The sequence below is a fragment of the Pithys albifrons genome, chromosome 21 (assembly GCF_047495875.1).
Source record: "Pithys albifrons albifrons isolate INPA30051 chromosome 21, PitAlb_v1, whole genome shotgun sequence".
NCBI classification, from domain to species: Eukaryota; Metazoa; Chordata; class Aves; order Passeriformes; family Thamnophilidae; genus Pithys; species Pithys albifrons.
The window spans coordinates 6,765,471-6,787,650 of NC_092478.1; the positions used below are offsets into that span (position 1 = coordinate 6,765,471).

Below are 22,180 nucleotides of genomic sequence, written 5' to 3' on the forward strand. Positions count from 1 at the left end.
AAACAGGCCTTGCCTAATCATAGCTTAAAATCTTCTGTTCAAAGAAACATTGTGTGTTGAGGAGAGGGAATTATAGTTCTTTTTCAACAAAAGTGTTTTTTTTTCTAATCCCCTCTCCTCTCTTGCTTTCCAACAGCCTTTCTTGTGTCTGAAGCTGTAAGGTTTAAATTAAACTGGGACATTGTCTGCTGTAGCCAGCTCTTGGAGCTGCTCTGCTCCCTCAGAGCATCCCATTTTCTCAAGCTCCCCCTGTTCCCCCTGCCAGGGTGGTCAGCTGCTCCCTTGATCTCTCCTTTCCCAATAATAGATGTACTGGAGGGTCAAGAGGAAAGAACTTGGAGGTGAATGTGTCCCCACAAAACAGATCCCTGTTTTCCTCTGAGATAGGTTGTTCCCTATGTCAGATACCAAGGCAGGTGCTGACAAGGTGACTTAGAAGTGCTGGAATATCTTGATTTTTGGGTATGGCAGCAATACCCCAGGGCTCTGCCTTCTGATATGTTGAGCCTCAAAGGAAACTAAAGTATAACCCAGCTTGTTTTGCTCCCTGATGCCATGGCCATGCCTTTCCAATCCATGTGGGCATTGCCCACACCTTCCCTTTGTCCCACATGCCACCCCCAGCTGGCACGCTTGGCCTTGCAATGTCCTGAGGGATCTCAGTCAGCATGTACCATTGGAAGGAAGAAGTAAGGAAGGTTTTAGCACTGCAGATAAAGACTTTAAGTTTTGATAATGGGCTTGCCTAGCTTTAAAGCAAGTTTACTTTGGAAACTTGATAAACAAGATGTCTTACACCAGCCCTCCTGGTTGCCTTTGGAGCTGAGAATACACACATTCAGCAAAAATGGATGTATAGGCAAATGCCTTGCTTAGACTTGTCTGGGTGGAATTCATTCTTGGGACTGCATCCCATTGTCCATGATGCTTACAAGAGTGGACTTCAAGCCTAGTCATTAGTTGCTTTGTATTTCATCATCATCATAGGCCTGGGCTGGAAGGGAACTTAAAGGCCATCTTGTTCCAACCCCCTGCCATGGGCAGGGACACCTTCCACTAGCCCAAGTTGCTCCAAGCCCCATCCAATGGTATTTCCATCAGTATAAATGTCTCAACTATCTTGTGCTTGGTTTTGCCCAGAATCTCTCTCTGTGCTTGTGGATGTTTGTTGACACCCTCCTTGGACTTGGATGTTGCTGATTTCAAGGCTTAAGAGTGGTACATGATCTCTCCTTTGCTGTCTCTTGATGTTTTATCATCTATGGGGTATTTTAGTTGTTCCTTTTTGTCAGCCTCTTCCTTAACTTACAGGGAGAAACCATTTGGAAGGCTGAAAGCCAGATTAAATATCCCTGTTCCCAAACAGTGCTTTTTTTAAGAACCCCAAATCTCTTACACTTAGAGCAGTGCATATGAGCTCTTTCCTACTATCATTTTACAATTATGTACTCATAATTGAATTTTTGACAAAATGGGAGCATTTTCTGTGGACTAGTTGCTACAACAGCCTCTTGCATCAGTCTTTGGATGCCAGGAGTGAACCAGCTGTGTTGCTGTGGGCTCTGACTGTACCCAGAGCCCCAGAGGGGTAACTTGTGGGGTGTCAGCTTGAGGTCCCCTCCTTGTTGTGAGAGACTCATTTGTATCGGGAGGGAGGAGGGGAAAATGATTCCAGGACACCTGTAAATCCCTGCAGCTTTGTGCTGAGGTTTGATGTTAATTAGGCAGCAGGCAGCAGTAATGTGCTGCTGTTCCCTGGGCTTGCCTGCTTCGGAAAGGGCAAAATCTTCCAGCAGAGCAAAGAACGGGCTGTGGAAGGGGCAGCAAACTGAATGGAACGATGATAATTTTATGCAAATTGGACTTCAGTAGCAGATTCAGCTTGGCTGAATCACAGAGGGAGCAGAAGAATAAGGAAAGAAAGAAGGAGAGGAAAAACCCAATCAAAATGTATGGTTTGAGGCATGTTTCACAGCCTTCTGGTTAGATTCTGCAACAGAAATGGAGAAACATAAGAGGAATGGCACTGGTCAGAGCCAGTGGAATTGCTCTTTCTCCTGTGGTACTGCTGTTAATAACTACAAGTGGGTTATTGAGCCAACCTGTGCTGATTCCGCTTTGCTGCCTCATTTCAGAAGCTCTGCCCTGCACTGGCACTGGCGCACAGCTGGAGCTCACCCGCGGTGCTTTGCATGCATGGCCATCCCTTGGGGTCAGAGCTCGTGTCTGAAACAAAAAACAGGAAAAAAGAGAAAAGGGGGGCAAGGAGAACCAAATTCAGATTTACTGGGAAGTGCAGGGAGGAGCAGGAATGGTGACAGTAGAGCTGGAACTGGTGTGGAGCAGATCCTTGGTGAGATCCCCAGTCAAGAAGTGCATTTTTGGAAGTTCAGGAGAGATGAGGAGCAGGGCTGGGGCTGGAGTGGTGAGCAGGTGAGTGAGCCTGGGGTCAGCTCCAGGGAGGTGGCTGAGGGGAGCAGGGCCAGCATTGCTGTGCCCATGTCACCCCCAGGGCTTGGTGCTGCTGGAGGGCTCTGACATGGCCCCAGCTGCACAGGCTGGCCCTGACACAGGACCCTGGAATGGTTTGGGTTGGGAGATACCTTAAAGACCATTTTGTTCCATCCCCTGCCATGGCAGGGACACCTTCCACTGCCCCAGGTTGCTCTGAGCCCCATCCAACCTGGTCTTGAACACTTCCAGGGATGGGGCAGCCACAGCTTCTCTGCCCAACCTGTGCCAGGGTCTCCCCACCCTCACAGGGAGGAATTTCTTCCTGATGTCTAACCTAAATTTCCCCTCTTTGAGCTTGACCCTATTCCCCCTTGTCCTGTCACTCCAGTTCCTGATGGAGAGTCCCTCTCCAGTTCCCCTGAAGCCCCTGGAAGGTGCTCTGAGGTCTCCACACAACCTTCTCTTCTCCAGGATGAACAGCTCCAGCTCTTCCAGCCTGTCTCCATATGGGAGATGCTCCAGTTCCCTCAGCAACTTTGTGGCCTCCCCTGGACTTGCTCCATCAGTTCCATGTCCTTCTTTAGCTGGTGTTAGGAAAACCCTCTATGCCTGTGATGACCTGTAGATACAAAGCCAGACCCACCGTGCACAGGTTGAAAACTGTCCTTGTATTTTCCCTGCCATCTCCAGCCACTTCATTTCCTGTTTTCCTCCATGCCATTCCTGCCACAGTCCCTTCAGCTCTGCACTGAGTGGCTGGAGGCAGTTCCTGGAGCATGACACCAGGGTGCCCTTTCTGAGGCTGAAATGAACATTTGTTATGCTGTTTTTTCTCTCTGTTTTTTGAAAGCATTCCAGGGACTGCTACACGAGCGTTCCTGCTGGGGGTAGGAACTGCCAGTCCTCTCCAGACTATTTTTCCAACTGAAGTAGATCACATGCAGCTTTCCCACTATTTGCCAAGCTCAAAAAATAGTCCCAGCCCCCTGAGGCCTTCTGGCCCATTCGGTCCTGACCGCAGGCTCTGCAGCACAATATCTCTCTCCACTGCCTCAAATTAAATACTTGTGGTTTTTACCATGAAAGATGTATTTTTAGGTAATTTTTTACTTTGTCCTGTATGGCTTAAGGAGATTATGGGATTTTTTTGCCTTAACCAGTAATTCACCCAGCATCCCACCTTGTAATGAATGTGACTCTGCTGTGACAAAACCGGTTTGGGACAGGACCAGAGGCAGACAAGATATTTAATACTGTGACCATGGGAATACACTGGTCATTAAATACTGAGACTTCATGCCCAGTAACTTGGGATCTTGCCTATGGTCTAGGATGTCACGAAAGTCAGTGGTTTGATCTCCTGCAGTGAAGAGGAGGGAGAATGGTCCAGTTACATGTTCCTCAAAGCTCTCCTTTCCATCCTGTCATGCTTGCTAATCTATTTGCACAATCCTCTTGTGTGCCTGGATTTTTCTTCATTTTAATCTTTACAATTTGCATGTCAGATCCCAGCAGTATTTCCATCTTGCATGGAGTAGTACCCCACCTCATGCTCTCTTGGCTGTACCTGGTGTGGGCTGGGCTGTTCTGCTGGTGTGAAAACATTCCCCTCACTCCTCTACCTTGTGTGCATCACTAAGCTGTGGTCAGCAGGCAAATACAGGGAGAGTTGGATTGATGCTATAAAAGGAATGGTAAAATTTTCTTGAAGTTCGCTCTTTTTAGCCTTAAGCTTGTTCTTTTTGGTATTGAATGCTGAAAATGCAAATTATTGCACGGTGATGTGTGCGTGTTTGCTTTATTCCTGCATTGTGGGAGCTGGTGCGTGGGCTACTGCTTAGCCTGGAGGTTTGGCAGTGAGGATTTGGCTGGTTTTCCTGAACCTGTTGCAATTTTCCTGTGTAAGATGGTAATTTTTTGCATCTCTGCTGTTTGCTGTTCTGTCAGGGAGTGCAAACTCCCTTCTGGTCTTGCTTGTGGAGCTGACTCAGTGTGTGCAAAGGGCTTGAAGTGGGGACGATAAAAGATGAGTAAGAACATGGGGTGCCTTGCAAATCCACTGTGTTTACCTGGGGTATTTTATTATTTGCATGTTTTTGCATGGTCTGGCTTGTGCCCATGGCAAGTGAAGTCGGGCAGTGGTGCCTCCTCAGGGCCCCTGATAGTGAATTCTCCCTGATAGCTGAGAAATTTGGGGTTAGTAATTTGTAAAGTTGTTGCTGGTCTGTGCATCAGCTTGATGATGGTTCTGTATTATGGCTTTCACTAACCAGTCTGTAACTAACTGTGGTTGTTTGATTACAGAGGGAACATCCCCACGCTAAACAGGTACGGTACTTGTCATCTTTTCAAATTTCAAAAGACAGACTAGAAAGAAGTAGCCTAATCCTGAATGTTTTAACATGTTTTGTTGTAGTGCCCTTCTCTTTACTTGGGAAACTCAACCATAACTCTTCTTTTTCCTTCCTTTCTCCTCTCCCTTTGTCTAAAACATGTTTTCAGCTTTTCTTTACCATTTGAAAAAAAAAATCTTTGCATGCTGCAATCTTTGAAATTAAATTTACTGGGTGACTCAGCTCATCTGCAGTATGGTGCACAACAAACTGCTGTTTTCAGGGGCTCTTGTTCCTGGATTCCCAGCTGTTGACCCTCTGGCAGGGTATCACAGTGACCCAGGCAGTTCCTCCCAGCCCAACCTGTTGCTACCCTGGTTTCTTGTCCATAGCTTAGAATTTGTTGAGGCTGTTTCACCTCCCTCACACCATAGATGAATCTACATCTCAAACAGCTGACAGCATGTTTTGTTGTGGTTTGGATGCTAATTTTTACTCCTGTGTCTCAGTTGAAAAGTATTTCTTGTTTTCAATAATACATGAAGAATGTCTGCTGTCTTTTTTGTTCAGTTCCCGTTCTGTGGTAGTTTTTGTATTAGTTGTAAGAAATGTACACCATGGCATGTCCTGAAAAATTTCTCTCTTTCAAAATGTGAATACCTATTATTTATTACTGCTTACAAGCCTATTTAGGGAAAAATAGTAAAAATGGGCTTGGAAAGCTCACTGCTCTTAATCAGAGATAAATTGAGGAAACACAGAGTGACTTAAAGCATGGAGAGCTATAAATCACACTGATGATACTTTAGGCTTCTTAACACTATCCTTGGGGCCATATCACAGTGGTTTTAGTAAGTGGAAAGAAGGAAATCTCAGTAAAGCTGGTAAGTAGCTGTGTCAGCAACGCTCAGGGAGGTCCTGGGTCCGTGTGCCTGGCCCTGCTTTTCCCACTGGGCACTGGCACCTCATCCAACACACCAGCTGAGCATCCTTTTGACTTCACAAGCTCTAAGTCACCATGTGCTGTGCTGAATCAGTTCCCTGTTTTTTTTTCCCCTCTGTTGCCTCCTGTTGTGGCAGCAGCTGGGGAGGACAGAAGTTATCCTGGTGAATGTGTTTCTCAGGCTCAGGGAGGGTGAGACGAGGGCATGTGGTGCCTGTGCCCCAGAGCTCTGCCCCGGCCAGCTCTGGGGTTGTCTCTCCTCAGAACAAGCTTGGAGGTCTCACCATGTGGCAGGGAGCTGTTGAAGTCTCTCAAAGAATTAAGATGAGTCTGTTGCAAAGCTCAGAAACTAGAAATAATTCCTGCTGAGAAGGCAAACCCCAGTTTTGGTCACTAGAGAAAGGGTGTCTAGTTAGTGGTGTGCTTTTTGCTCACTGTGTGAGAAACTTCCTCTGTTAGCCTTGACCTTTACATTATGGGTTTTTTAAACAACCCATGAAAATTACGGGATCATTTAGATTGGAAAAGACCTCCAAGATTGTCCAATCCAACCTTTGACCAATCCCCAGCTTATCAACCTGACCAAAGCACTGAGTGCCACGTCCAGTCATTTCTTGAACAGAAATAGTAATCTTGAAAATAATAATAATGGCCTAAATCTCAAAATAAAACAGTTTCACAACTGGTCTGTGCTGCAGCTGAACTGTGAGAACTCTGATTTTTAATTCATTCAGGGTCTTGCCCTCTGCCAGAAGGAATGCTGACCTTCAGAGATCAGTACTCCTGCTTGAAACAGAAGTGTCTTAGTGCCTTCCTTTGAGCTTGTGGAAATCTGTGCTGGTCCTCATTAAGTAAAGGACTGGTCCTCATTAAATAAGGGACTGGTCCTGTATGAGAGATGCTGTTCCACAGTGTATCTCAGGTATGAGCATGGCAGCAGTAACTGTGGAGCTTTGCTCATTCCCTGCTCGTTCCCTGCTCCTTGAGGTAAATATGTGACCAACTGCTTGTGTTCCTCACCTGCCAACCAAAAATTGAGTAAAATCAGTGATTAGAAGGAGTAGCAATTTTATTAAACTATGGATTAAATTAGCTGGAGGAGCACATTGATTTGGTCATTAGCTAAGGCAGGAGGCTCTGTCCTGGGCTTTGTTTAGGATAGGAATACAAATATAAGACTATGGAAAACCCCATTTTTCCCGATTCAGTGGAGGATTTTGGAGAGGTCACTGTACCACACTGCATTTGAGGAATGTAAATTATACTATGATCAGAAAAATCATGGAATCAATTAAATAATACAGCATGGTGTGCTTCAAGTTAATTTGTAAAAATTTACTAAATCTTTCAAATATCAAAGCTTAGAATTGTTGCTGTTTATCTCATAGTCCACCTGTAAAGCAAAACATACAGACAGCAGGGAAAATAAGTTCAGCTTTGCATAGTCAGAATTCATCTCAAGAAACTCCTTGAGAAATACCTGTTTTAAAAGGTTATAACATTATTTTCTAACTCTAAGTGTTCCTGTACATTGGGACAATATCCAGGTGAGGGCATTAGTGGCAGCAGAGGCACGGCAGGGACTCTGGAGGAGACAGGTCTGGTGTGCTGAGAAATCCAACAGTTATATTGGATAAACAGCCACACTGGTGGTCAAAGCACACACACAAATCTGCTTCCAGTGCTGCTCTTCCTTCCCTTGTCCCTGCTAACTGTGTTCTTGTTGGATTGCTGTTTAGAATGTCCTTCTCTTCCAACCTCAATCACTATGGGATGGTCCACGTTGCCAGTGTGAGTGATGTGCTGCTGGACAACTCCTTCACCCCCCCATGCCAACGGATGGGGGGCATGGTCTCCTTCCGCACCTTCGAGGATTTCGTCAGGTGTGTGGGGAAGGGTGAGGGTTGGTTGTGTGGCCACCTTCCTACCTGGGCCAGAATAGGACTGGACAGAGTCTTTGCTTTGTCTGGAGTCAGGTTTAAACTGGTCCTGAGCTTGTCTGCTGAGTTTCAGGAGTTTCCCGTTTGGATCCCTACATCTGTCTCCTTGAGCCAGCTGAGATTTCAGGCTGCTGTAGGAGCAGTTTGTCAGAAGGATCAGCATCCCTGACTGATTAGAGGCCATTTCCAGATGTGCTGCTTTCTTCTAACACTCCTGTTCACACAGATGTGTGTGGGGGGAGGTGTCTTTGTGCTTCCAACCTCCTGGGATAGGCAAACCCCCCAGCAGAACCCTCAGCCTGCGCCCACAAGGTGTCTGACAAATGTTGGATGATCCAGGCTGTACTTTGGTTTGGGGAATTTCCTCTTCATCTCTGAGTCCAGCCCTGCAAAGAGCTCTTTCTTATCTCTCTCCCTCAGCAGCAGGATTTTGGGGGTCAGTGCTGGATGCAGCAGTGTGTTGTGCCTAATCCTTCTCTGGTGCATTCCAGGATCTTTGATGAAGTGATGGGTTGTTTCTGCGACTCTCCCCCACAGAGCCCCACGTTCCCCGAAGCTGGCCATGCTTCCCTCTATGATGAGGACAAGGTATGGTGGTTTCTCCTCTGAAGGTTGCTCTGGGCAGGAACATGCAGGGACTGCAGGCTGGATGCTTTTCACCAGCTGGGAGCTTTCTGTATTTCTGTGTGTGATTTGTTTGCTTGTTCCACAGCAGGTGACTCAAAGTAGGTGGTCATTTTCCAACTCTGTCCAAAGACAACAGCTCAGTCTCTTACTCTCCATGTAAATTTAGTTTATAGCTTTTAGCATCAGCAGAATTACTGGATCCACAGCAGTGTAACTGAGAGTTTAGACCCACCATTAGGTGTGCAGACCTTCTCTGTGCACCAGGATGTTGAAATGCATCTTCAGCTGCCTTTGCCTTAAGTCTGACTTGCCCTGTTTTCTGTCTTACAACCTTCTCAGTCACATTACATCCTGATTCTTCCCTCTGTTCTCCCTCTTAGAACTGTTTTTAGGAGGAAGAGCTGAGTGGAACACCTTGGGTTTTGCAGTGATGTGGGGAACAGGTGCAGAGGAAGCAGGTGGTCTGTAATCTGTAGGGATAGAAGACCAGTTTCCCTCAGAGACAGAGCCGCTCCATGCTCTGTCCTGCCCCCCACAGTGGGAACACACTCTGTCCAGAAAGGGCTTGTTTTTCAGGTAATCCATTGATCCTGATGTGTTGTAAACACTGCAGCCTTGTTCCAGAATATTACTGTCCACCTTAATGTCCTCAGATCCAAGGACACCACGGTGATTTCCTGTTCATACTCCATTTTTCCCAGTTAACTACAGGATCCTAAATGCTAAATTTGTAATTTCTTGGAGCTCTAATGTAATTGATGCTTCCACATTATTTCATGTTGTTATAGGTATGAAAACTGACATTTTTTTGCCCCTACACTTTGAATTTGCTTAAGTTAATTACTTTTCTTGGTGCCAAAGTCCTCCAATGGCCTGTTGGTGCTGCATCTTGTAAAGAGATGCCCTGACCCTGTGTCCTGTCTGCAGCCAAATGAAGCTCACTGGGGTTACCCAGGTCAGAAGTGACCCTCAGATTTGCATTCTCCAGATTAATTTGCTGTTTGTGGACATTAGTTCTGACTTCTGTGAAGCTGCAGATTTATGAGGCTGCTGGGTCAAGGATTTCCCTCAGAGTTTTCCTTGTTTTACAATGTGCTCCACTGGGATCATTTTCCCCAGGGCACCTCTGCTGTAGAGCTGGATTTGGGGAGCCTCTTTTGAGAACTATCAGGTGTTACCAAGTTAACTCTTTGTTTTGGGGAATATTTCCTTTCCCTTGCAGACTGCCCGGGAGGAGCCCATCCACATCCTCAATGTTGCCATTAAAACAGACAGCGACGTCGATGACGACACTCTGGCTGCCATGTTCAGGGAGTTCACACAGAGCAAGGTGAGTTCTCTTGATTCTCTCTCTGGGTCTGTGTGACTGTGCAGGACATTCTGTCTGTTTTGGGAAAAGTCAGTATGTTCCATAAGTTTCGGGGGTTTTTGTTTGTTTTCAAAACAAACAGATGCAGCAGCAACATCCTTAATTTATGCCATGGAAAACCTTCCCACTTCTTTGACTGGCTGCACCTTTCTGAAGCCACCAGGGCATTGTTTCTCTTTCTGATTCATCAGGTCAGGACTTCTTCCCTTCAATTTTTGATAGATAAAAGACCCTAAAGGTTTTAAACACATCAGATCAGCCTTCAGAAACTATCTCCAGATGGTCTGGAAAACTGTGCTGTATCCCTTTTTGTGGGGGTAAAGTTGTTGTATGAGCAAGAGCCATGGAAAGTGACATTAAAATATTCTGTATTTCTATATCACAGTATTAATGTAATTGAAATTTATTGTCTTTGTCAGCATGCTGGAGCATCCAGTTATTATGATATTTCTTGTCCAAAGGGGAGTTGATTTGGCTTGTTTTGTTGCTCCTTCCTAAGTGTGGGATGCACTTTTGAGTCCCAAATGTTTGTGCTGGGTCAGTTGTGAGACAATCTGAGCTGGGGACAGTGTTCTTGTGTCCTCTCTGGTGTGTTCCTGCACCTGCTTTTCAGGTTAGTGTGAAGAACTCAACCAGCTTGTGGAGGAACTGGGATTCATTGTAACACCAGTGGTTATGGGAGCACTGAGGGAGCACTTTCAACTTCCCAGTGTGGGAGGTGGGAATATATCCTGCAGAAATGAGGGGTTCCAAAATGGGGTTGGCATCCATGTTGCTTCAGCAGCTTCCTGTCTCTTTAAGCAAAGAAAATAATCAAATCTAAGAATTAAAACTAGTTCTGCTTTTCATCTCCTTGATCATGCTCCAGGCGTTTTATGGGAGGGGATAAAAGGACAGAAATAAAATATCTAAAAAAATAAAAAAAAATCCAAAACCACATTAAACTATCAAATAGGTTGATCCAAATTGTCCAAATAATCTTCTAGTCCCAGCATGTTGTGTGTGGTTTTTTTAATAGAAATTAGGATCATATACTTGTAAATGACTTGTGGAGGAGATTGAGGCAGTCAGTGGAAATGGAGATTCTCCAGGTGCTGATGGCTAATCGCTCTGTAATAGCTGTGGCCTTGCTGTGAGACCCACATTATTACCATGTAATCAGAATCCTGTTGCTCTGCTGTTATTGTCTGCCACTTGTGGAATTTTAAAAGCAATAACAATTTTTGCTTTTTAAATCATGGCATTATTAAAGTTATTTTCTTCCTCTTGCCATGAATACAGTCACTGCTGCTCATTTCCAAAGGGCTTAACCTTAGTGAAACATCGCAGTCTGTGCCGAGAGGGTTAGTTTTGTTCCTGCTCGAGCTGAGTTCTTGTTTCTTTTTTGTGGTCTTTGCTTTTAAATTGGAAAAAGGAGGAGAAAGGAGAAAGTTTTAAAAAGAGCAGAATTACGAGATCTTAACACTTGAAAGGATCAGTGGTGTGGCAAATACTGACGGCAGCGCTCCTTTGAAATGGGGCTTAGTGGAGTTTGAGGAAGCAGCAACACAATGGATCTGTTTGGAAAGAATAAGTAACACCTGTCATTTATCAGCTTTGCAATATAGAACCGTGGAATCCCAGGGTGGTTTGGGTTGGAAGGGACCTTAAAGATCACCCAGTTCCACCCCCTGCTATGGGACACCTTCCACCAGCCCAGGTTGCTCCAAGCCCCATCCAGCCTGGCCTTGGACACTTCCAGGGATGGGGCAGCCACAGCTTCTGTGGGCAACCTGTGCCAGGGCCTGCCCACCCTCACAGGGAAGAGTTTCTTCCCAATATCCAGTCTAAACCTGCCCTCTGTCAGTTTAAACCCATTCCCCTTATTCTGTCCCTCTCTGCCCATATAAAAAGTCTCTCTCATTCCTTTTTATAACCCCCTGAAGGTACTGGAAGCCTGGCCCCCAAAGCCTTCTCTTCTCCCTGCTAAGAGCCTGGATCTGTCCTTTGGTCTGGGCTTCCTGTGCCTATGTCAAGTATGAACTACATGCTTCAGTGGGTTATTTCCTTTAAAACTCATTTTCCATCACTTTCCATGGTCTTGCCATGTCTACACTCTGCTCCCTTCAATAAGTTACCTTTGCAAAGAAACCCCAACTTACTCTGGCAAATGAACAAGGATATTTAATGCAAGACTTAGACAGGACTTTTCTGGATTCTTGGTTAGCCTGGCTCAGCTGGAATTCTGTACTGTTGTGGTTTAACTATTTTTCCTGCTCAGATCTAATGGATGTGGATATTTATGCTGCTGGAGGATTATTGTGGGAAATCCTTACTCTGGGAAGGCTGAGGTGGACCAGGAACTTACAGCACAGAAACAGGAGGATCTGTGGAGCTTTTCTAGTTCATGGAGGACTTTGACATGTTTTAGTCTGTTCTTTTTCTGCTAATCCAGTCACCTGATTCCATCCTTGTTTTTACAGAAATCAGTCCTGATTGATCACGGGATTCGGAGACTGACTTTCCTTGTAGCACAAAAGGTATTTTAATCTCTCTCATGATGCTCAGAACTCTTTGGTTTCTAGCTCATAATACCATTGACATCTGATGTGGTTTCTTCCCAAATTAAATGCTGTATCGACTGTGTTTTGTTCTTTCTCCACTGTTTTTGTCCTCTAAAATTTGAGATGGTTTCCATGAATTCGCTTAAGAAAATGAATTTACAATTGTAAACAATCTTGACACCTCTTGTATTCTTGGATTAATTAATTTTTGATTTTAATCCTAATTGCTAGCTGTCTTCTGCTTTTTTTTCTTCCTATGTTTGTGTGTTTCGTTTGTAAGGACTTCAGGAAACAGGTCAACTATGAGGTGGATCAGAGATTTCACGTAAGTAAAAAGGGCTCAGAGCACAGTGGTGTTCCTGCCGTGAGGCCAGGACACACGGAAGGGACTCTGGGCTTCTCAGTTGGATCTCAGCCAGGCATTTAATGCCAACATTAGTGTCAGAGTTAAGAGTTTAAGTACTTACTTTGACATCTGGCTGCAAATCCGGGTGTTGTCCCGTTGCATTCAGAGGGGCCATTCAGGTGCTGGAGTCTCTCTCGTTGCCTGGCTGAGCTCAGGGTGCCACACTAACAAAGATCCCCTGTGTTTCACTGTTGTTTTCTACTCTAAAATTCAAATATCAATGAAATCTTCCTGTTTCTTATGTAGTGTGGTGATTTATTTCAGCTTCTGGTTTTAACATACCTTAGAGGAGTAACTGAAGGGACTTGCTAAATTTCACAGAGTGCCCTGGTGAGGTGGAAAATGTTTGATGCTCTTGCTGCTGGAATTACTTCTTTCCCAGGGCCTGGGCATCAGTGAGGGCTGGTTCAAGGTGGCAATATAAGGCATTAACCAAATTTTTATCCCTCATGTGTCTACTTTGCAACTCTGGAAGATTTTAGGAGCCTTGAATAAATTCATCCTGTGCTCAACACACTTGGTTTAGGAACCTTCATGAAGGGAAAATGAGTTTGTAAGTCAGCAAATACAGTTTTTGAACCAATGTGGGTATCGCCACATGGGAATTGTTGCTCACAATACACGTAGAGATGCATCAAAGAATGACCTATGTAGGAAACTGGATTCTGTGGAGAGTTTTTAGGTCCTTAAGCAAGAAAATCCAGGCTTTAGATTTAAAAAAGTTGCAGAGAACTGAATGGATGTTTAGGGAATGAAAAATCAGAACCCTGTGGGATGGGTCAGAGTCAGAAATGAGACACAGAACAAAAGGAGTCATTCCCAAGTTTTCCTTGCCCTGCCATTAGCACAATGGAATGTAGGGCTGCTCCTGGTTCCTCAGCCTGGTGTGTCATCTGTCTGAAAAGTTTGTGGAGCACCTCTGGGATCTGCTGTGTCAGTCTTTATTACTGTCTCCTATTCTATCCCCTTTATTACTGGACCAACTATTAACTTAGCCAGGGCCTGGGCTTGGGTTTGTTTTTGTTTTAATTACAGTCTATATAATTAGTTCCCAGCATGTTGAGGTAATAGAGAGTTGCTCCAGCAAGCTTCCAATTTCCTCATCTCATTAGGTTTTTAACGTGATTATTAGTATAATAATCAACTATGATGATTTCTGTTGTAGCTTTTCACATTCTGCAGTTTGCAGGGTGTCTTGATTGGCTAATTTAGGCAAATTATTTTGATTGTCTTGATGATGGTTGGTTGATTAGAACACAGCAGGAGTATAATTCTTCTGACTAGGAAATGGAGCACTCTTTTGGATTTTGGTACCAGAGCACTGAGGATTTTTGTGTGTGTGCACATCTAATTATGATATTTGCCCACCACACTATACAGATGCCTTGGAAGCAATTACATTAGTGATGGAATGAGCATGGATGGTGGCAGGAGAAATTGGAGAGCATGCAGAGGAGGACAGGTAGTAGGGATTTGCAGGAGAAGTGAGGAAACATGGAAGAGGTTGTTTTTCAGAGTACAGCTGATACTCATAGGCCATGAGGATGTTGGGTGAGCCTGAATTTTCAGACAGGATTACTTGTGCCTGGCTTGGAAGACACAATCCAGGCAAACAGGCTGTTTTACTCATCTGAGAGTCATCATGTGAGGTTCTGGGAGCTGTTTTACATAGGGAGGGAAGGAAGATGACTGACTAGAATATTAATTTAAGCCTTAAAATCTGTGTTGCTCAGTTATGGCTTATATTATGTCCCTGAACTGCTTGTCCATCTTTCATTGGTAGTGGAATGTGAGCCAGAAATTCAGTGACTCCAGGTCAGATTCCTTCTTTTTTGGCTCAGTAAGACAGTTCTGGCAAGTTCTGTGTGTTCTCTCAGGTCACCTTTAGCATAGAGAGCTGGTGTGTTCATGCTGGTGCAAAGCATTGGCAGAAGTTCCTCCACCCAGTAAAACTGAAATTTCAGAGGAATGGATGCATTTGCTTGGATGGAACTGGAAGAACAGGTAGAAGGATGTTGTGTAGACTTTTTCTTCCTCTAAGACTTGTACAATATGCCACAAAATTGTCAAGCCCCTGCAGGGTTTTATCTGTGCAACAGAATAACAGAGAAACTGGATCAAACTGGGGGGATTTTTGTTGTGTTATTTAACACAGGAGGATAAAGTTATTTGGTTGCAACTTTTCCTTGGGAAGAAAGTATTTCCAGCAGTAATGGTATGAAGAGAGCTGGAGTATAAGACCATTGTCCTGTGTACATCTGTGTCCATAATGGAGTGTTAATATCTCTGTGTGGCTCCCAAACATTTCCACAGGAACCTTAACTGTAACAGAGCTAGAAAAATTGCCCACTGCTATCTGTACACTTCTGTGTGGTTGTCTGTTAATAATTGACAATAATAATCTAAAGCCAATCAAGTAGCCTTTGTTGCACTAGTGGAGACAGGTTTAAGCTACCTCTGCTGTCCTGAGGGTCTTCTTGAGGGTGACTTGATTTTTCACCACCTTTGTGATGTTGAAAAAGTAGCTGGTAACAACTTCTGTCACATCCTGTGCTGTGGTGCTGCCCCAGGTGTGGCCTCTGGGCACTCTGAGGGGATCAGTGCTGACTTTGGGAGGACTAACATCATTGCTTTTATTTTCAAACAGAGGGAGTTCCCAAAGTTCTTCACATTCCGTGCCCGAGATAAGGTAAGTTGTATATTAATACTTTTAACTAACTGTTGGATTTATCCTTCTTTCATGTAGCTGTTCGTTGGAAGCAGGACAGTCCTTAAAATCAGACAAACCTGCACTCTGTGAAAAAGAGGGTTTTGGGGGGGAGGGTGAGCTTATGAACTTGCTGTCTTCATAGAATTGTAGAGGCACAGAATGGTGTGGGTTGGGAGGGACCCTTAAGCTCATCCAGTTCCACCCTCTGCCATGGGCAGGGACACCTTCCACTGGACCAGGTGGCTTCAAGCCCCATCCAATCTGGTCTTGAACACTTCCAGGGATGGGGCAGCCACAGTTTCTCTGGGCAGCCTGTGCCAGGGCCTCATCACCCTCACAGAGAAGAATTTCTTCCTAATATCTAATCTAAACCCACCGTCTTTGAGTTTGACCCCATTCCCTCTTGTCCTGTCAGTCCATGCCCTTGTAAAAAGTAAAAAGTCAGTGCCAATGCCTGCTTGAGATGGGAAATTCTGGGTTGGGCTCATTTGAATTTTCAGATTTTTAATTAAGTATGAAATTTCTAAGGGGTGTTGTCTAGATCTTATCTTCATTGTTTTACCTTCTCCACCCACTCTCCTCTTTCCCACCCTTTTCTACCTGCACGATGCCTCCAGTTCGAGGAGGATCGGATTTACCGTCACCTGGAGCCGGCTCTGGCTTTCCAGCTGGAGCTGAACCGCATGCGGAACTTCGACCTCACTGCCATTCCCTGTGCCAACCACAAAATGCACCTGTACCTGGGAGCAGCCAAGGTGGAGGTGGGCACAGAGGTGACAGACTACAGGTTCTTCGTGAGGGCCATCATCAGGCACTCGGACCTGGTGACCAAGGTGAGTTTGTCACCTGTGCAAGGGCTCTTTCCAAGGCAGTGCATTAAACCCTGGGCTATTCTAGGAACCTGCAGGAGGCTTTAGATCTAGAACTGAACATGTTACATGTGTGGAGTGCTGTGGATGTGTGTCCTCCTTTTGTTGGTGGTCTCTCTGCAGAACCATCTCTTTGAAGTCTTGGTATTTCCTGTGTTTTGGGGAGATTTTTGGGAAACTTAAGTGGACAGTCAGAAATCCTTGGATTTTGAGGTGACAGTGGTTTGGCCTGTCTAGTGTTAATTTTACTGTAAGCTAAATGAGGGCACCAGTTAGCCAGGTGTGGAATCCAGGCACTGGGAGCACTGACCCTTTGATGGGGATAGATCTGCTTCAGGGTTGTGGACCCTGTTCTCCCCATCACATCCTTCTATGCTTTTCCAATCCTCTTATTTCTGGGGATTTGTGAGTAAAAAGTCAGTAATTTGTTGGCAATGTGTGGCAGGAAGCCTCCTTTGAGTACCTGCAAAACGAAGGTGAGCGCTTGCTGCTGGAAGCCATGGATGAGCTGGAGGTGGCATTTAACAACACCAACGTGCGCACGGACTGCAACCACATCTTCCTCAACTTCGTGCCCACCGTCATCATGGACCCATCAAAGGTGGGATCTCCTCCCTAGCTCTGAGCTGCTTGTTTTCCTTGGGCTTCACTTCCCAGAATGAAATGGTCTTTTGTTCATAGAATCACAGAATCCCAGACTGGTTTGGGTTGGAAGGGGCTTTAAAGCTCATCCAGTTGCGCCACTGCCATGGGCAGGGACACCTTCCACTAGACCAAGTGGCTTCAAGCCCCATTCAGCTTGGCCTTGAACACTTACCTCCAAAAGCAGAGAGAATACTTGTAATTTATCTAGTTAAGGCAAGCAATTAGTTTGTTTCACATTAGGAACCTGCTTGGTAGTGAGAAATCACAGAATCGCAGAATATACTGAGTTGGAAGGGACCCACAAGGACCATCGAGTTCAACCCATGGCCCTGCACAGACCATCCCCAACAGTCACAGAAAGAAACAGAACTTTGGGGGTTTTTTCCACTTATGAATAAATATTAAATATAAGACTTCAGAACTAGCTACTTATATTTCTAGTGGAGAAACACTGTCCTTCAAGCAGTGCAGCTCACCTCCCCTCTATCAGCTGAGGAACAGTTCTTAAAAATATGGTTTGTATTTGAAACTAAACTTGTTTCTTCACTGTGTATTTGAGATAAACAATTTTAATCAGGAACTAGCTCTAAGCACTCCTCTCTTTGTTACAAAAGTCCAGATTCCATCCAAATAAAACGTGAGAAATTTGGACCTTAAAAACAATCTGTAAATTCAACTACAGAAGTGCCTCATTTCCACTCTGATACAAAACCACAGAGATCAACATTTATAAAGAAATGAACATTAAGCTTTGGAGATGCATAAATGAAAATGTTTAGACATAAAGCATGTTTGTGGTTAGCAGAACCACCACAAAGAACAGCCCAAATAAACTGTAAAAGGTGAATTTCATTGGAAATCAACCTTCTGTTCATGGGTACCCAAAGATGAGAGTTGACCTTTCCTTAGGAGAACAACTGAAAGTTTAAAAAGATGAATTGGGTAACAAAAGAACTCTCTCTTGCTTGCTGACTTTTAAATCATGATTAAAAATTGGTGGCTTAAATCACTTTGGAATAAATCCATCCAAAATCCTTAGTACCCAGAAAGTTCAGAAGAAGCTGGGATATTCAGCTTTGGAAGTTGGGCTGCCCTCAGACACATTCCGTGACTTTTCCTTGAGCTGCTGTGGAAAAGAGAGGGTTTTTTTGAGGAACGTTAAAACCAGCCTATAAATTGGCTTCTTTTAATATGCGCTTTGCCCACAGTAGTATTTTATAAAGTTTAATGGAACAGCAAAGGGCTCAGCTCCGAGTGGTAATTGCTTTGTTGATTTAAAGCTCCGCGTGGCACGGGCGGTGAAACATGATTATTGTGCATACAAGTGCCACAGAGCTGTTGGCCAAGGATTTGGATTCCCTGGATTCCATAGTTCCCAGGTGTGAGGGAAGGCAGGGAACGGGAGGCACCTGTGCTGTGCTGGGTGTGATGTGGTGGTGGTGGTGGTGGGTTGGTGGTTGGACTTGATGATCTTCAAGGTTTTTTCCAACCATAAAAGATTATGTGGGCCATGGGGAAACAGGAGTGTGAATCCAGCACTGTCCCACCATGTCAGTGGTCCTCAGGTTGAGTTCCTGCCTGTCTTGAGGCTTAGGATGAGAAGGGACAGGCCACTAAGGTCCCCTAATATCCCTGGATATGTGCTGACGTGTGATGCTTCTGTCTCTCTTCATCACTCTGGGGTGCCCTTGGAGCAGCAGTGGGATGGAGGGGGCCCAGAGCAGTGGATGGATCCAGAAAGAATCCCAGAATCCCAGAATGATTTGGCTTGGAGAGGACCTTACAACCCATCTTGCTCCAGCCCCCATGGGCAGGAACACCTCCCAGCAATGAGGTTGATGAGTGTCTGGTGACGAAAATCCTTCTCCTGTGTTGTTTAGATCGAGGAGTCCGTGCGGTCCATGGTGATGCGCTACGGGAGCCGCCTCTGGAAGCTCCGTGTCCTCCAAGCCGAGCTGAAGATCAACATCCGTCTGACACCCACAGGGAAGGCCATTCCCATCCGGCTCTTCCTGACCAACGAATCGGGCTATTATCTGGACATCAGCCTGTACAAGGAGGTGACAGACTCCAGGACGGGACAGGTATGTCCATATGGCTTCAGGGTTGGATGAGCAGATTATCTGGGGGACACTTTGTACTTGAGGAAGCTCTTCTATGTTTTATGATGTTTTCAGGTAATCACAGAACCACAGGATATTTTGGGTTGGAAGGCACCTTAAACTGACCAGCCCCCTGCCATGGGCAGGAACACCTTGCACTAGGCCAGGTTGCTCCAAGCTCTATAATTTATTTTCAGATAATATAAAATTGTCATTCAAATTTACTAATTGAAGAAGAATATGATCTTGCAGTAGATATGAAAATGTAATCAATTAGGTGAAAGTCCAAGTTTTCTGGTTGTTTTGTGTGTGACCTCTGTCATTTGGGCAGCTGTTTTCCTCAAGAGTTTTCTTCAGAGTGCTCAAAAAAGTAATAGGAAAGGAATCACTGTTGGTGCTCATCCTGTAGATCGCAATAAAAAATATTATTAATTATACATTTCCCAGAGTAGATAGAGAAAATCTGTGAACTTGTCCTTTAAATTCTAAAGATATAGGGAATGACCTGGGTAGGATGATATAAAATTATGGAAGGTGCTTTTATATCATTTTTATGAAGCATAATGGGCTCTTTTGTAATGGTTGTGGCTGTTCTGGTATTTCTGTTTTTCATGGCACAGAATAGTGTGGTTAACTGAAATACCTACATATGCTAAAATCCATGGAGCATGGGATGCATGGGAAATATTTAAATAGAGAAATGTTTACATCTCCTTCTGTAATCATCTCTCTGCCAAGCAGGAGGAGCAGCAGAATAAATCACTTGGGCACTGTGAATGTGGAACACGAAGTGCTGAGTCACCTCTTCTCCCCCTTTTCTCCATTTAATTTTTCCAGCAAGCTGCTGGTCGAGGAGTCCATCCAGTGCTAAGATCCCAGGACAGATAATGTCAGTGTGTTCTGCCTCATTTCTGCCTTTGAGGGGAGATGAGGAAAGAAAAGAACATTTTAATAATTTCCAGCAGCTGAGCTTAACCCTTCAGTTGGGTCAGTTACTTGTGAAGGTCATGTTTCCTCCTGAACTCCGTCCCTGATGAGCTTTATTGTTTAAAGGCTGGGGAATGTGTTTGTGTGTGTTTGTGTGTATGGCTTTAGCAACTTTTCCAATATTAAATGTGATTTATTTTCCAGAATACTAAATAAGATTCTGGTAAAAAAGTATACTGAGTGGACTTAATCCAGTTAACTCTGAGCAGCTGGGAGGAAGATTTGTCTTGTAAAGCTTGAAGGTCTGAGTTTTTAGGAAACTTGGATAAATCTTCCCCCTCATGATGGAGTTTTATAGGTTCAGCTCAGTGGATTTTTAAAAAGAATTGTCTAAGTTCAAAATAACGCTTTCCCTTTAAAAAAATCAAATATTACTGATGTGCTGGGCACTTCCATGACTTCTGAAGGATGGGAAAATGGATTTTTGGTGAGAGAATTACCCTGATCTCTTGTTTCTCAGTAGTCATCAGTAGTGGTGCTCAGCATAGACTTCTCCAGTTCCCGCAGAACTGCTCTGGAGCTTCCCAGGGATTTAAGGAAAATTGGGCCCCAAGTGCACTAACAGATCCAAATATGTCCTTACAGAGTTACTGTCACAAACACTCATTACCCTGAACAAATAGTTCTCCCATTAAAGAAGTTACTTTCCCAGTTGATGTTTGTGGAGTTTGAAGAGAGCGTAAACTGCCATTTTTAATTAAAAACTATAATAGGCTTTACTGAATTTTATCCTTAGTAGAATTCTTCAGTTCATTCATGTTCAATTAGAAAAATCCTGTTAAAAACATCCTAATCATGTCCCTTCTGCCAGGACAAGCAGCATTTGGGCTGAGCTGTCCTGGTTCAGCTCTGCTCCTCCCATTTCTCTGTTGAAATACCTTCCCTTCCGAGTGGAATATATAGTGCCATGAAGCCTGGCAGTTGATAATTCATGTTGCTACTCTGGGAAAATCTTTTAAACTTACAATATCAAAACTTCAAGCCAGATGACATATGCAAGTCTTGACCCGGCTTCCTGGAGCAGCCGGCGGAGCCGCGGATACCGCGCTGTACCACTCCATAAATAACGGAGTTCTCCTCTCTGCTCCCAGCTATCACCATCCATCGGAGCAGACATGGTGTCAGGGGAAATACTGGGGAATGGGAAGCCATCTAAGTCACAGGTTTTTTCTGGGGGATGTGGCTCCGCTCGCTGTGCTCCGCCGGGATGCGGCAATAAGTCAGGGATGCCGGGATCTGCGCTGTAATGGTCCAGTGCTGTCTCCAAAGGGCAGTAATGCATGATGGAGCACAGTGTTCCAGGCTATGCCAGCAGTAACATCCTTGTAGAGAGCAGAAACAATCAGAGTGGGGGATCTGATGATTTTTGGTAAAATCTGAATCAGTTCAGTGTACGGAGCTGGTGGATTAAGCAGTAATTGCTTGTGTTTTGTCCTGCAGATCATGTTCCAGGCCTATGGGGATAAACAGGGACCACTCCATGGGATGCTGATCAACACCCCCTATGTGACCAAAGACCTGCTGCAGTCCAAGAGATTCCAGGCACAGACTTTAGGGACATCATATGTCTATGACATCCCTGAGATGTTTCGGCAGGTGAGTGTTCTTTAGGCTTTTCTAAACTTGGGTACCTGCACAGCACTTCTGTCAGTCACCACCCTGCTTGTCAGGGGAACAAGTGGCCTGAAGGGGCTTCCAGTGGCCCCCAGGGATTGTCAGCTAAGGCTTGAGTGTACGTTGAAAGAAATTAGGACTAGATACACTGCTGCTGGAGTTACATTAAGAAGTCAAACAGTAGAAGCTGAAACATAAATCATCTTCCCTTTCTTGTTGCTGTTTCCTTGTCTTTCCACCCCGTTATCTGCCCTTCCCAGAGGGTTAGACTATGCAGGGCTGGTAGTTCACGGAATCCTGGAATGATTTGGGTTGGAAGGGATCTTAAAGACCACCTTGTCCCACCCCCTGCCATGGGCAGGGATTGCTTTCCCTAGCCCAGGTTGCTCCAAGCCCTGTCCAACCTGGCCTTGAACACTTCTAGGGATGGGGTAGCCACAGCTTCCTTGGGCAACCTGTGCCAGGGCCTGCCCACCCTCACAGGAAATTTTTTTCCCCAATATCCCATCTAACCCTGCCTTCCTTTGTCTTAAGGCCCAGTTCCTGGGACAGGACAGATACAGCATTGAATGGTTAATGAGTTGTGGAATTTAGTGTGTGTCTGGTTTTCTGGGTTCCATTCTGAACCACATAACTGA

The 22,180-nt window shown here is 44.9% G+C and overlaps 1 protein-coding gene across 5 annotated transcripts in view; it reads left to right on the forward strand.

The window, feature by feature from the left end:
• Positions 1–22,180, forward strand: part of ACACA (acetyl-CoA carboxylase alpha) — a 124,618-nt gene that overhangs the window by 50,220 nt on the left and 52,218 nt on the right. For 4 of the 5 annotated variants that reach the window (XM_071574734.1, XM_071574737.1, XM_071574736.1 and 1 more), the window contains 11 exons: positions 4,759–4,782; positions 7,470–7,613; positions 8,162–8,258; positions 9,520–9,627; positions 12,129–12,185; positions 12,490–12,534; positions 15,263–15,304; positions 15,943–16,158; positions 16,640–16,795; positions 18,720–18,923; positions 21,369–21,524. In XM_071574734.1, the coding sequence (XP_071430835.1) occupies positions 4,759–4,782; positions 7,470–7,613; positions 8,162–8,258; positions 9,520–9,627; positions 12,129–12,185; positions 12,490–12,534; positions 15,263–15,304; positions 15,943–16,158; positions 16,640–16,795; positions 18,720–18,923; positions 21,369–21,524 (1,249 nt within the window). The remainder of the gene's footprint in view (positions 1–4,758; positions 4,783–7,469; positions 7,614–8,161; positions 8,259–9,519; positions 9,628–12,128; positions 12,186–12,489; positions 12,535–15,262; positions 15,305–15,942; positions 16,159–16,639; positions 16,796–18,719; positions 18,924–21,368; positions 21,525–22,180) is intronic. The other variant, XM_071574733.1, reaches the window with a different exon arrangement.